This window comes from Odontomachus brunneus, unplaced genomic scaffold (genome assembly GCF_010583005.1).
Source record: "Odontomachus brunneus isolate Ranch 3 - 2012 unplaced genomic scaffold, Obru_v1 Obru_scaffold_322, whole genome shotgun sequence".
NCBI lineage: Eukaryota > Metazoa > Arthropoda > Insecta > Hymenoptera > Formicidae > Odontomachus > Odontomachus brunneus.
The window spans coordinates 65,256-78,785 of NW_022639772.1; the positions used below are offsets into that span (position 1 = coordinate 65,256).

Sequence of the window (13,530 nt, forward strand, 5' to 3'; positions counted from 1 at the left end):
TCTCTCTCTCTCTCTCTCTCTCTCTCTCTCTCTCTCTCTCTCTCTCTCTCTCTCTCTTTTCGTTCGAGTTCGGACGTACCTTTCAAATTTCCTGGAGTAAAATCTCACTTAAAACAAGTAAAAAGTGAGTATTTTCGTTTGGGATGGCAGTGAAAATAGTACCACTCGAAATCGCAAAAGTGAATACTTTCATTCAAGTTCAAAGTGGTATCCATAATCAGATCTTACATATAAAAATAGAATATGAATATATAGAATGAATTTACTTTATTTGAATGATTGTTTCAGTCGATTAGAGTGAATATGTTTCTGTGACAATGGAGTACATCAAATCTGCTCTTCAATTTTGAGTGGAAATTTTCACTCGACGATTCTGACTAGAATTCACATCCTTGGCAACGCAAACTTCTAAAAGATATCTTAAAGAAGTCCAAAAGGTATCATACTTTACTTAGATGTCTCTTACCCGTCTTTTACACTAAAAGACAAAAAATATCTAAGAAATAAACAATATTTACAATTTATTCAATGAGCACTAACAGAATATTTGCTTTGTTCTCATATAAAATATTGTTTTCAAATAAAATACATTTTCTTAAAACCTCCGCTTTTTTCATGAGAGCAATTGTTAATTCTATTTAAAAGTAAGAAAATTTAGATTTAAGTAACTGTATTAATAGTACATGAAAAAAACAATATCTGCTTGTGCCAACCAGATTCAATAGTAAAATACGGAATAACAATTATATGGTTGCTGCAATCACAGAGCAATTCCTGAGTGACTGATGTTGCAGTAGTGATAATATCTGTTTGTTCCAATTAGAGTGTATTTATAGCAAATGAAACCCCAACCGATTTATGATTGCTACAAACAAATCGCATTGAAAATGCAAACTGGGTTATATCATGGATGGTACATATTAACATTATACAAAGATAACTCGGATTTAATGCAACTATGCTGCTCACAACTAAATACATATATTTATTCCAAATAAGTACGTTTTATTTTTTAGATATTTTTTGTCTTTTAGTGTAGAAGCTTGTGTTGCCTAGATCTGTATGAGTGAAAGATAATTCGAATTCGAGCGATTCAGAGGTCACTCTGTTTCTCACAATGGAGTGAAGTGAAGTTTCACTCCAAGAAATTCAGGGAACACAGACTGTATACCTGCCTTTCTTTGCGTTCGGCATGTCTTCATATTCGTTTATCAGTGTACGCAGCTGATGAAGCGCGGTCCTGGCGTATTCTTTCTTACCTAGCTTTAAATAGCACTGAACCGCGCGTACGTACAATTTGTAGCATAATTTCCGGGGATACTTCAATTTAGTCGCCAACTCGATATCTTTGATGCAGTCCTTCGTTGTCGGTGCGCAATAGTCGAATACATTTTACAGCGGAAAACGAATCAACGTCAACATTATAGACAATAGAGACAATGGAAAATTAAGAAAGCAAACTCTCCTTCTTGCGTAACGAAGGGAGCCTGAATCTTACAAAGTTTTGTAGAAAGACATTTAAGAACCTACGCATGAATGTAATAGTGCAACAAAGTATTGACAGTCGTAATACGTCGTAATAAGTTTCTTTGTTTCATTGTGTTATTACATTCGTGCATTGAATGCTCTTCTACAAAACTTCGCTTAATTAAACACAAGGTGCTTTACACGGCGCAGCTTCTATTCGCTTTAAACAAGCTTCTTAATCCGTCAGCGAATTCACTGGTAAAAAGTTCTTCTAGATGCTCATTTTTTACTCGCTAACTTATGAAGCCGCGGCGTCTAGTAGTCACTGCGACAAAATCGACGAGTCCGACTATAATGCTCTCGTCAAGCAAATAGCTGAATGACTGGCGAATAATTCTAAACAAGTAAATATACTTTCTTCAAAAGCTTTCCTCAAATTTCTCCTACGTTAGTCACTTTACAGTATACAATTAGATTCTCCAGTGCTAGTTCCTTGAGGAGCTTGTTCCTTGAGATATCCCCTGAGTTAGCCTCTTACGTATCCAATTCCATGCCCACATCCTTCTTCTACTTTTCTGTTTTATCACAGAACTATGGATTTCAGCTTGAAGAACTTGTACACAAAGCACAACAATGGCTTGAAATATATCATTTCATGATGCCATGAACGCTTGAGACTAGCCATTCCCACTTAAATTCTTCCCAAAACATTAGTGATTTCATACAGTTTAACAACATGTAAATGGTTCAATAATAGCAACTTTGTCAGCCAGAAATTTGCTCTGGGAAAGCGAGAAGCTGGCGATAAAAGAAGCAAGAAGCTCCGTGTAGAACATCCTTGTTGAAGAGCCTTTCTATAATCTGTTGTATGAATCTTACAAGTCTAAATCACAAGCCTTAAATACTATTTCATCCTGGTACTCACGTGATACTTGCCCAAGTAGAACAAAGAAGCAGACCTGTTGGCAATCGCCACTGAGAGGTCTTCGCTGTCAGCTGGTGCATATATTGCACTCTTTGTGTACGTACTCACTGACAAAGCATACTTTTTGGACTGAAATTCCCGATTACCGACCAATTTAAATATTGCTGCCTTCTCAGAGCATTTGCCCTCTTTTTTGCTATGCATCTCGTCTAGCCACATAGATATAAGCTTTCTGCATCATAATGAAGACTGTGTCACACACGCGCGCGCACATATACACAGAGCTGATTAGTTGATCATGTTACAAAGAAAGGACAAGGTGGTACGATTTACAGCGTGGTGGTGAATGAATAAGTGCACATATTGCGACTAACTGGAGCTGCTAATTAGGAAGCTGTGAGGGGAAATGAGATTTCACTTAGATGGGACACAAGAGCGGATACACACGAACGACGGCTGGACTGTTTATTGTGGCGGTGTTTGAGGAGTAAGAGAAGAGTGTCTAACGAGAGAGAGAGAGGATCTCTGCGTGCAGGCGACTTGGTCGCGAACCACGCGAGATCCTCGAAGATACGCGGAGCGATGAGAACGTACTCACATAATTTCATGATCGGTCACCAAGTATGACATTAGCTCGTCCTCGCGATTTATCTTGGTCTTTAAGGCTATGTCACTAGCCAATCGAGAGGAGCGCATTTTGCGACCGAGGACGTCGAGGAAGTTTTGCCATTGCATCGGCATGATTTCTCGCGACTCACGGTCCTTGCTGGCTGACAAAACAAGCGTGATCCGCTCGACTTGGCTTGACGAGGTTATGTTGTGTTGCTTGGTGATCTATCTATCTGTTTCCTGGCTTGGAAGTAAATCCATACGCCACCTGGTGAAAATGTTGCTTGTTGATGATCGTACGGCCATAGACGCAAAAGAACATAGATGGAACTTCCCTTGTTTTCTTCAAGGCTGCGTTCAGGGTACCTATTATGGACTTCTTCGGAATCAATTCCGATCGGAATAATTCCGTTTCCCCTAGAAAAGACAATAGAAATCTAGGAAATAACTGAATATTTCCGATCGGAATTGATTCCGAAGAAGTCTATAATAGATACCCAGGTTCCTCCAAGTACATTCTATTACTAGAAACATTATAGTATATGTAACATATACTATGGCTCAAACGCAGAGAGAATAATCAACTCTGATTGGTCAATTTTCTTATGAACTTACGGTTACGGTTAAAATTTTCTACGTGCAAAGGCCCTTAAAGTGAGAAAAAATATATTCTCACTCTACTTATTGCACTAGTACAGCAAGTGCAGCAGTGCAGCAAAAAAGTACGCACTTTTTACGAGCTCACGTGTTTGCGCCGCCATTTTGTAGGTTTTGTCCAGTCCATTAAGTAAGAGAGAAGAAGGTCGAACTCCATATAACGAAAGTGGTCCTGATTCGTGTTTCCCAATTGAGAGGAAATCCTGAAATGAATAATTTCTTATGGTTGGGCGCCATTTGTAAAACAATAAGTTAGAGCGAGATAAGACTTGTCTCACCAGTTAAAGAGCTGCACCACTGAACTGGTGCAATAAGAGTGAGACAAATATATTTTATCTCGCTCTAACTTATTGTTTTACAAATGGCGTCCAACCATAATGGCTCCTGCACACAGGACGCGGTAATGCTCGCCGCGCGGCGGAAGTCCGCGCGACAGCCAATCAATATGTTGTTTTTCCGTAAGAGCTAGAAGGTTATTACAGAAAGCAGCAGATTGGCTGTCGCGCGAACTTCCGCCGCGCTGCAAGCATTACCGCGTCCTGTGTGCAGAAGCCACTAGTGCAGCCAATTCACACACAGCAATAGAATGCAGTAGAACGCCCTATGTACGCGTAGTTATGTGCGATTGGTTGGTTTAGCATGACCTGTAGGCCTATTCTCTAACTTCTTAACGACAATGTCACTAGCTTAGAGTGTCGTTACGGAGATTTAACGACACTGTAACGAAAAATGGTATTCTGTAATTTTTCTTAACGATAAATATCGTTAAAAGTGTCGATAAAATATCGAATTTTGTCGTTAAGATATCGAGGGGTATGGGACCCCTCGATAAGCAATAACGACAATATAACTAGGTATAACGATACTCCAAATAGTAGGAAAGTGTGGCTCTACGTTTATACATCGGCTCTACTGTTGCCGACTACTGGCTCTTTTTTTCCTTAATTTTTGTATCTTTTCAGATACCTTTGATTTATGCTCTCGCCATGTCTACAAAAATATTAAAAATATTAAAAAATATTAAAAATGTATTAATATATTTTATCAATCTTTTATATATTTTTTCAATCTTTTATATATTGATTAAACATACAGTTATTATATATATACACACACACACACACAAATATATGACATCTATTTGATATTAACTGTATTGGTCCACATGTATAATAAATATTTTGCTAACAACATGTATGAACATAATTTAAAACATGATCTGCAAACATTATATTAAAAAAAATGTTATGTATATTTCGAAGATTAATATTATATATACAATTACATTTTTTCATTGTGATACTTGTGTATCACGTTTTATTAACTCAGACGGCACAAATGTCCAAAATCGAATCATAAGACGTCTTTAAAGCAACTTTAAGATATCTTTAAGACAATACTTTATAAACTTGTCTTAAAGACAACTTAAAAACGTCTTAAAGTCTTATGTCCCACTTTTAGACATTGTGCTGTCTGGGAAGTTATGTCGATATACTTTGATGACAAATTACGATTTTAATATAAGCTCATATAGTTGATGCCAAATTAATGTTTGATTTAATCTTCTTGTGTATTATTTATTTTACATATACTTATTTTGACATATTTTGGTTAACTGTCACATATAATTGTTGCCACAGCCAATATTTGTATTTACTTACTAATGTTCCTAAACTCACTGAAAAAGATACACAAAGAAAAGAGATTTGATTGGCTGAACACTGCAGCAGTTATATTGAACTGAATATACTCGTTTCGGTAACGACGTCGGTATCACATTTTGTATCGATACGGTACTGCTAGCTTGAGTTATAGAATAGCATTTTCGTTTCATTAGCGCAAGCGACAATCGTCGCTACGTAACGATAACGACGTTGTCGTTAGAAAGTTAGAGAATAGGCCTACTGCTGTGTCACCACATAAAGAACTGAGTCGCAATAATCAACAGATCAGTTGTATTTTATTATTTTCAAATATTTGGATCTCCAATGGGGCAAGTTAGATACACTTTACTGAAATATACAAAAGTCAACGTAATTACAATAAAAGTAACGATAATGACGTGGTTTGAGGAGCATCTAATGGAAAGTCTGTATTTTTAAATATGTAAGGATTGTAAGGTTAAGACTCGATGAAAAAGAATCGTACCGTAAATTTGCAATTACTCCAATTAAAAGAGGAAGCTTGCACTATAAGACAATTTAAATACAGTTTGCATGTAATGTTTTGTTTACGCGATGTAACTTGATAAACTTCACAAAACATTTTAACAAGTGACGAGTCCTGTGTAACATTCCTAGAAGCAAAGAATTCAAATAATTCAAAAAGAATTCATTTTATTTTTATGTCACCAATTCTGAATGTTTTTTAGATACAAAAAGAATTCTGTTTATTAAAAGAGAATTCTTTTTGAGTCTGAAGAAGAATTTAAAATTGGTGACCTAAACATGAATTCTTTTGGAATTCTCTTTACTATTTGGATTATAATAAATATAAAGGTAATTTTTATAGTCAAATAAATATAAATACAAGAAACTTCAGGTTAAAAAATATTCGTTGAATCATCTCATTATCATTATTTTTGTGAAAACTACATTAAATTTTTACATATCTTTCGAGATCAAGAGGATTTCTCAGTGTATTTTTAAATAACAACTTTAAAAATATCTCCCAGAGATATACAGACATTTATTTCCTTAGCAAGTAGGCTCAGCGGCAGATTAGATGGACTTTCACTTCTCTCTACTCGCGGAGAACAAAACGTGATGTTAAATTATTCTATCTGAGAAAGAGAATCCCGTCGGTTTCGAGGTAATTCAAACGAAGTACAAACTGTTTTGGGGGACACCTCGTGTCCCTTGCAGATCTCTTTCTCCAGGTACAAATTAGTCGAGATCGTCGTCGGCGCGGAAAGCGCGGCCGTCGCGGCGGCGCGCGAATGTCGCAACTTCCTCTCGGCGCCGTGCCGCGCTCGAGATTACTTTTAATACGGAATAAAATTACGTAAAGATCCCGAACTACTTCTGCGAGAGAGGACGTGTGCGTGCTCAGTCGCGAGATCCTTGCGGCGATCATAATCACCGCGACGACGCATACGGAATGAGCGGTGACGTAAGCAAATCCGCGGAGCGCGGGCCGACCTACCGAGTCCTACAATACGATCCGAGAAAACGCACAAATAATTATTTATTAATTCAAGGCAGTCTTCTCTGGGTTTTTGCTTAGCGCGAACCGCGTTGACCGCGCCGAGCTATTAATCGGGAACGTGTCTCCTCACGTACACGCGATACTCGTGTCTGTGTACGTGTGTGCGCGCGTATACATATGAGCGCGTATGACAACGTATATAACAACTACGCGCTTAGAGACGCCAGTGACGTAATTAGGTGAATGTGCGCCTGCTGCATCCAGTGCTTAACTCATTAATCCCGCGAGATAGAAAGACGAGATTTGAAGTATGACTGATAATGCCGATCGTTCTTGTCGAAAAGAACTGTCTCGTAGATATGTATGTAAATGCAAAGTGTTAACTTTACATTGCTAATCGGCTCCGCCGATCTTTTCCTTTTACACTGAAAAACAGATAAGCGGGCGATAAGCGTCGCGATTCCTTGAGTGCCTTTCGTCGTCGAGCCCGACTGTCCCGCAGGCCGAGAAACGATTTCGATTTAATATATCTGTCGAATCATCTTGCTGTCATTAGTTCTATGGGAGTTACAACCCGTTAGATTTCATCTATCTGTCGAGGCCGAGACAAATGACTCTTTAATTAGCGCATTACTTCAAACAAGAACGACTTTCTTCTAGAAATATTCTTCTAGAATATATTCTCTAGGGTGAGTCAGGCAAACATTTCTCTGGCCGCATATATTTTGCTCCAGTGCGGCAAATATATGTACTGAAAAATGTTATTTCTCCCTCTCGTCAGGCAAACGGTCCTTATCTTTTCAACGAGCTCGCAGATTGCTTACGGACCTGTTTTAATCGTTCCAGCACGTTCGACGACTCTGTGCTGGAAAATACGTATCGTATATCGTTGTATCTCTCGAACGAATTGCGATATTTCTGATAAAGCACCCAGCGATAAAATGATAGTCCTACTTTAACCACGCAAACTTTTCTAAATATACATCATGTCGTCATGTTATGTTACCACATCGAATTTACTTGCGTATTTACAGAAACCGGCGTTCACTTTCATTTGTCGATAATGGGCGGATTTTAAAGGTATTTTGAAATGTTCCTTGTTGCGTCCTTACAAATGACTTCTACCTGAAATATTGCAGCTTTATATTATTTAAATTATTTTTATCTTTGCCACGTTTCCTACATTAATACAGGAATAAAGCATCAATATAGTTCATCTTATTATTTGTTTGCTATAAATTTACTATGAGAAACAAATGTTTCCATAGAAAATTTCACAATTCCTGAAGTATATAAACATATGAAGCGAGAGAATAATGAATAATAAAACAGTAAAATAAAGTAGAATGTCGATGTGTTTCACGGCTACAAAATTCTTCTTATTATTAATATCTAATCATTTTTACCATAAAATTCTTTACGTATAGATAGATAAAAACCAATTCTCAAAAAGATACTTAGACAGTATCATTGTTTTAGTCTTTAAAAACGAATGTTTAAACTTAATATAATATATATATATATATATATATATATATATATATATATATATATTCATATTTTGTGTTGACAGCTTAAATATTTGTATTTACATACACACATACATACACACACATACACACAGATCAAACAATAAGAATGTCAAAGATTGGGTACGTGTTCGGCAAATTGAAGGGTCGTCAACAATGCGGTCACAGGTACGTCTTAAAGTCATATTACTAATTCGTGAATTGATCGTGTACCTATTTTCTTCGCATAAACTCGTGGAAAATAAAAATTTTTACTGAACTCGTCGATAAAGCTTCTCGCTTTTCACAAATTTACGAATTTATGGAAACAGATAGCTACGGCTTTAAAATATAACTGCAACCGCATTGCAAACGATTCTTAACACGTTTATCTCATGCATTTTATGTTATATTAACAATCTATATTAACGTGCAGATCATATGTCAATAGTGACATGTTAATAAACTTCCAGTTTCGAAACCACACACACACAAGACAATTTCGGATGGTATACGTGAGATACAAAAGCTTGAAACACAACGGTACCTCTGAAAAACTTGTTGACCTAAAACTTAATCTACAATATGCTCTTTCTTGTTTCTTATTCTGTTTTTTTTCTGGATTAAAGCTTGATCTACAATGTGTTATTTACTTTCTGTTTTTTTTTCTTTATCTCTTTTTGATTCAAACCTTAAACTTTAAACTAAAAAAAGACAGAGAATAAAAAACAAGAAATAAAGAGCACATTGTAGATCAGGCTTAAAGTCTGATCTACAATATGCTCTTTGCTTCCTGCTTCTTTCTCTTTATCTTTTTCTGACTCAAACTTTAAGCTTTAAGCCAGAAAAAGACAGAAGACAAGAAACAGAACGCAAAGAGCATACTGTAGATCAGGCTTTAGTCTTGAAATTTGAGTCAGAAAAAGATAAAGAGAAACAAAAAGAGCAAAGAACATATTGTAAATGAAGCTTAAGACGATGCATGATCCGCGTGTTTCCAGCGCTGGTATCGCGGACGTTTCCCGCCGCGTCAGATTTGAGCGCGTGACGCGCCATGACGTCACGGCGCTGGCGCATGCGCGTAATAGTCGCTCTAGCCGGCCACTTCGTTATGTGGAGGCAGGAAGGAAGGACGGAAGGAAAGTCGTGCAAGAGGCGACGGCAGCGGCGACGGCGGCGGTGGCACGCGTGCGAACGAGCGGTAGGATCCCCGGTTGCTCCCAGACGTGAAAGATTCGTGCGAGCGGCACGTGGCGAATACAGTGACACACGTCCGCATCGACACGCTAATGTAACAGGTGCTGCCCACGTCGTCCTCGCGCCATCGTTGACAGATAAACAGCGCGCGTCATGTACTACCGCAACGCCGATATGATCAGGTCAGGTAATGCATACCTCTCTCGGGCTCATCTCCGTCGGCTCGTCATTCCGTGCCGGCATCGAGAATCGGCGTCGCGGAACGATGAACGGATGGAGTCTTTTTTCTTCTTGTTTGCTGATTATATCGCCGTGCTTTTAGCCTTCCTTTAAAAGATATTTAAAAGATCATTTGACACACTGTCCTGTTCTTTTTATGACGGACGGAGTCACGGCGCGCTTAGGTCAGGTGTCCGTTCAAACTGCAAGCTCGCGTATATAGGGGATTGATTACACGGACATAACTTGATGAAAATTACAAACGTGAACAAATTTATTAAAAGATTTAAGATTATATTGGTCAGCAGCTAATGAATTTGTTCTGCATTTATAATTCTGCAAGAACTTTTAGCGTGTTTCCTCACTTCTGATATCATTAAAAAGAGATTGGCTCCTGAGCCCATCTCTCAGGAGACAGGAGCCTAAAGATATCTTACTGATCGAATACAGCGCACTAAGAACATATTGAATTGGAAGATTAAGTTTGAGCTGATTAAAAAATCAGCCGCGAGGCGTGTGCAGACCATGTTTGACATAAATTAACTTTGTATTTAACTGCGTGCAGCGCCAAACGTTATCAATTTTGTGCAAGAAACGACATTGACAACAGGCACATCGATTCGGACTAGTTGGAGGCTAGCTAATTGTTAGATAAATTAACGATAATATATTCGCGTTATCGATTATCGAACTTTCAAGTTAAGAGAAACGTAAACAAGATCTCAATTTGCACACGTACAGATAATCGACAATTAATTTCTGTATAATCGGCTCGTCCGAATAATCGGCGTGCTGCTTCGCATAATCAGTTTTGTTCATCGATACATAGTCTTTTCGCGACCAATGCTCATCTCAACATCAAGTTTAAATATCGAAATGTCGCGGGACAATGGGAATCTGTCATTAAATAAAAGATAGAAGTCCCATGTGACGCGGAAGGAGAATCTCTTTCATGTACAAACCAAATAAATCTCACTACGTTGAGATCCTCCTTGAGAGGAGTTCCGGGACGGAGAAGTTCGTTAAGACACGTTCGTTAACTGTTTGAGCATTGGGAAAGAAAAACAAATAGATAGAAAAAAAGAATGAAACAACACTCGAGTCGCTGAACGAGTCAGAATTAATTTTATCCGAGTTGTTGAATATTAAGCACGTTCGAAAACTAAACGTCGTCTTATCAAGCGTGGATATAAAGAAAAGCGAATATAAAGAAAAAATTGCTTTTTAATCCGGATATATGCTGTAATTTCGATTTAAAGTTACTCGAAATTCAGCATAACGAAAGAGAAAGAGAGAAAGAGAGAAAGAGAGAGAGAGAGCGAAAGCAAGATGAAAGACAATGTCCCTAGCTTTCGCTCCTATATATTATTAATATATTTGACTTCAACAAAAAATAAGCGAAGAAATAAGACTTGATTTACAATATCACTTATTCACTCATTCCTCCACTCTCTCTTATGCTTGTTCCTCTTTATATTTTAACAGGATGCAAACATACTCGACTTGTAATTGTAATCTCACATGTCTCAATTCACGGCAATCATCAACTAATTTACGTGTAATCAGGATTCTTACTTTTGGAAAAATAATTAAAAGTAGCCACACACACATACACTTATCATACATACACCATCGGGACGTGGTAACAAAGTTGCGCCAAACTTCTCCATCTTCTCGACCTAAATTTAAGATTGGCATGTAAGATTGGTCCTTACGATATTTGCTGGTACAGAACAAACTGTAGATACGTATAGATACGTTACGTTATATATTATGTAGGATCTAATTTTGGAACACAGCTACATACTACACACGCTAGGAGATATTCCTAAACTTTCCGGATAAATTATTTATAGCTCGACTATTTCAGACGTTTTAATTTTGTCTAAGAGCGCGCGTGCTCTCTCTCTCTCTCTCCCTCTCTCTCTCTCTGTCGCGCGCGCGCAGGTATTTTGTTTATACCGAGTATTTCCGAATTAAACGACCAAACTGTGCCAATACGTTTCCGAGCACAAGTAAGAAAAACATATAAACGTGACATCCACGAAATATTTGATTAAAAAGTTAACTTTACTGGTTGATTTTTAAATTAACTCTTTAATTAGCTTTGCTGAAAAATGCAGCCGTGATATCTTTCAACCGACAGTCACAGTCCTCGCCCGTTAAAAAAAATGCAGAATCATAAACTCGCTAATAATTCAGACGCGTACTTAGACGCACTTAGACGCGTACTTAGACGTACTTAGATGGAATTCGAATAAGCGATTAATTGAATGATATTTTTCTTATCTTTGCAGTTGAAAGATCAAGGTCAGGGGCAGTGAAGATCCGTAATAAGACTTTGTTCAATATCACCCAGACTGAAAATCACTGGCGTCCTACAACCGTCGTTCCGGGTGAGAACGATATGATATGGTGCGGGTCCAAAATTATCCAGTCTACTAAAAGTAGTTAGGAAACGCAGTAGGAAACAGCATAACTGGGCTGGCCTAAAAGTATGCAGTCGGCACACAAGGGACGACAATCAGATGCAGTAGCCAGAGCCGTTTTATCTCTTCGGGGACAAAAGTGAGTGTTTTTCCAAGTAACTTACTAGAACGTACAATTACAGGGAGTGAATATTATAATTATAGTTCCTCTTCGTATTAATTTTTTTTCAATTAAATTCGAGTTAGATCTTACTACGTTTGTTACTAGTACAGGAACAAACCGTCGGTAGAGTTTGTCTTGCTGAAAAACGCAATAAATCTCTTTTAATACACTGAGAGAAAAATTATATTAAAATCAACAAATGCCATTAACATATTTATTTAAATCTACATTCTCTTTATTTAAATCAAATACTGTTTTAAATAAACCTGATTTAAATAAACAATATTTGGTTTAAATAAAGAGAATGTAGATTTAAGTAAATATGTTAATGGCACCCATCAAGGAAATAGTTGTAGATTGTAATAAAATTTTTCTCTCAATGTAGACTTCAGTTTCTCAAATATAAATAACACGTATAAAGCGGAAGGATAACAAATTAAAGCAGAATATATCGATATATTCTTCAGTTACAAAAGTTTTACAGAATGTCATAATAATTTTCATTATAAAATTCTCTATCCGTGTAGAGCGCGGCGAATGAAATAGGAAAACATGCGTCGTGCACAACCATTTCCGGAGGAAGTCATTACGTAATCAATGATTCCACTATTCTCTAAAAATGACCATATGTCCGATGGCTTCTTCCCATCTTACGTCCGCGCATTGGTTTGTCGAGAGCTGAACGCGATTCGGAGTCTTATTTCCTCGAGACGTCGCGTTTGAATCTCAGCGACCAGAGGAAAATCAGCCCGTTCGCGTCTCGGCGCGCTGGACACGCGCCCAGAAGCGCGCAACTTTCATTCGGTCGCGAGACGAATTACGTTCGCGCGTTTTGCGGTAGCAATTTGGCAAACTCCCGCGTATGTCGCCTCCGTATGTCACATCGGCCGCAAATAGCTCATTGCGAAGGACGATCGCTCTCGCGGGCGGAAAAGAGGCCGGTTCGCGCGCGTGTGCTAAAAAATTCGAAAAGCCGCGCCGGACAGCACGCGTCTCGTCGTCGCCGATTACGCAATCCGTCAGCCGCAGACACGCACGCTGTATCCGGGAGACTGTGAGCAAAAATCGGAACGCGGGATGAGAGCAAGCCGTATTCGAGATAGGGTCGCGCCGTGGCCGGAGGTGATAACCCGGGGACCCGGCTGCGCAGTAGTTGGAATGGCGGCCGGCCTGGAAATCGTTTGCATCGCATCGCTGTTACCTTGAGCA

At 38.3% G+C, this 13,530-nt stretch overlaps 2 protein-coding genes across 3 annotated transcripts in view; one reads left to right on the top strand and one right to left on the bottom strand.

The window, feature by feature from the left end:
• The window catches only part of LOC116853439 (SET and MYND domain-containing protein 4-like), a 6,790-nt gene extending 3,522 nt beyond the window's left edge, over positions 1-3,268 (bottom strand). Inside the window, exons 1-4 of one of the 2 annotated variants that reach the window (XM_032834530.1) lie at positions 2,991-3,268; positions 2,393-2,624; positions 1,176-1,359; positions 80-91 (exon numbers count right to left, since the gene is read on the bottom strand). In XM_032834530.1, coding sequence (XP_032690421.1) covers positions 80-91; positions 1,176-1,359; positions 2,393-2,624; positions 2,991-3,133 — 571 coding nt within the window. In that variant the 5' untranslated portion in view covers positions 3,134-3,268. The remainder of the gene's footprint in view (positions 1-79; positions 92-1,175; positions 1,360-2,392; positions 2,625-2,990) is intronic. The other variant, XM_032834531.1, reaches the window with a different exon arrangement.
• A 6,220-nt stretch (positions 3,269-9,488) lies between these two features.
• The window catches only part of LOC116853442 (hepatocyte nuclear factor 4-gamma), a 56,362-nt gene continuing 52,320 nt past the window's right edge, over positions 9,489-13,530 (top strand). Inside the window, exons 1-2 of the mRNA XM_032834535.1 lie at positions 9,489-9,692; positions 12,027-12,297. The gene's annotated coding sequence lies outside the window, so the exon portion shown is untranslated. The remainder of the gene's footprint in view (positions 9,693-12,026; positions 12,298-13,530) is intronic.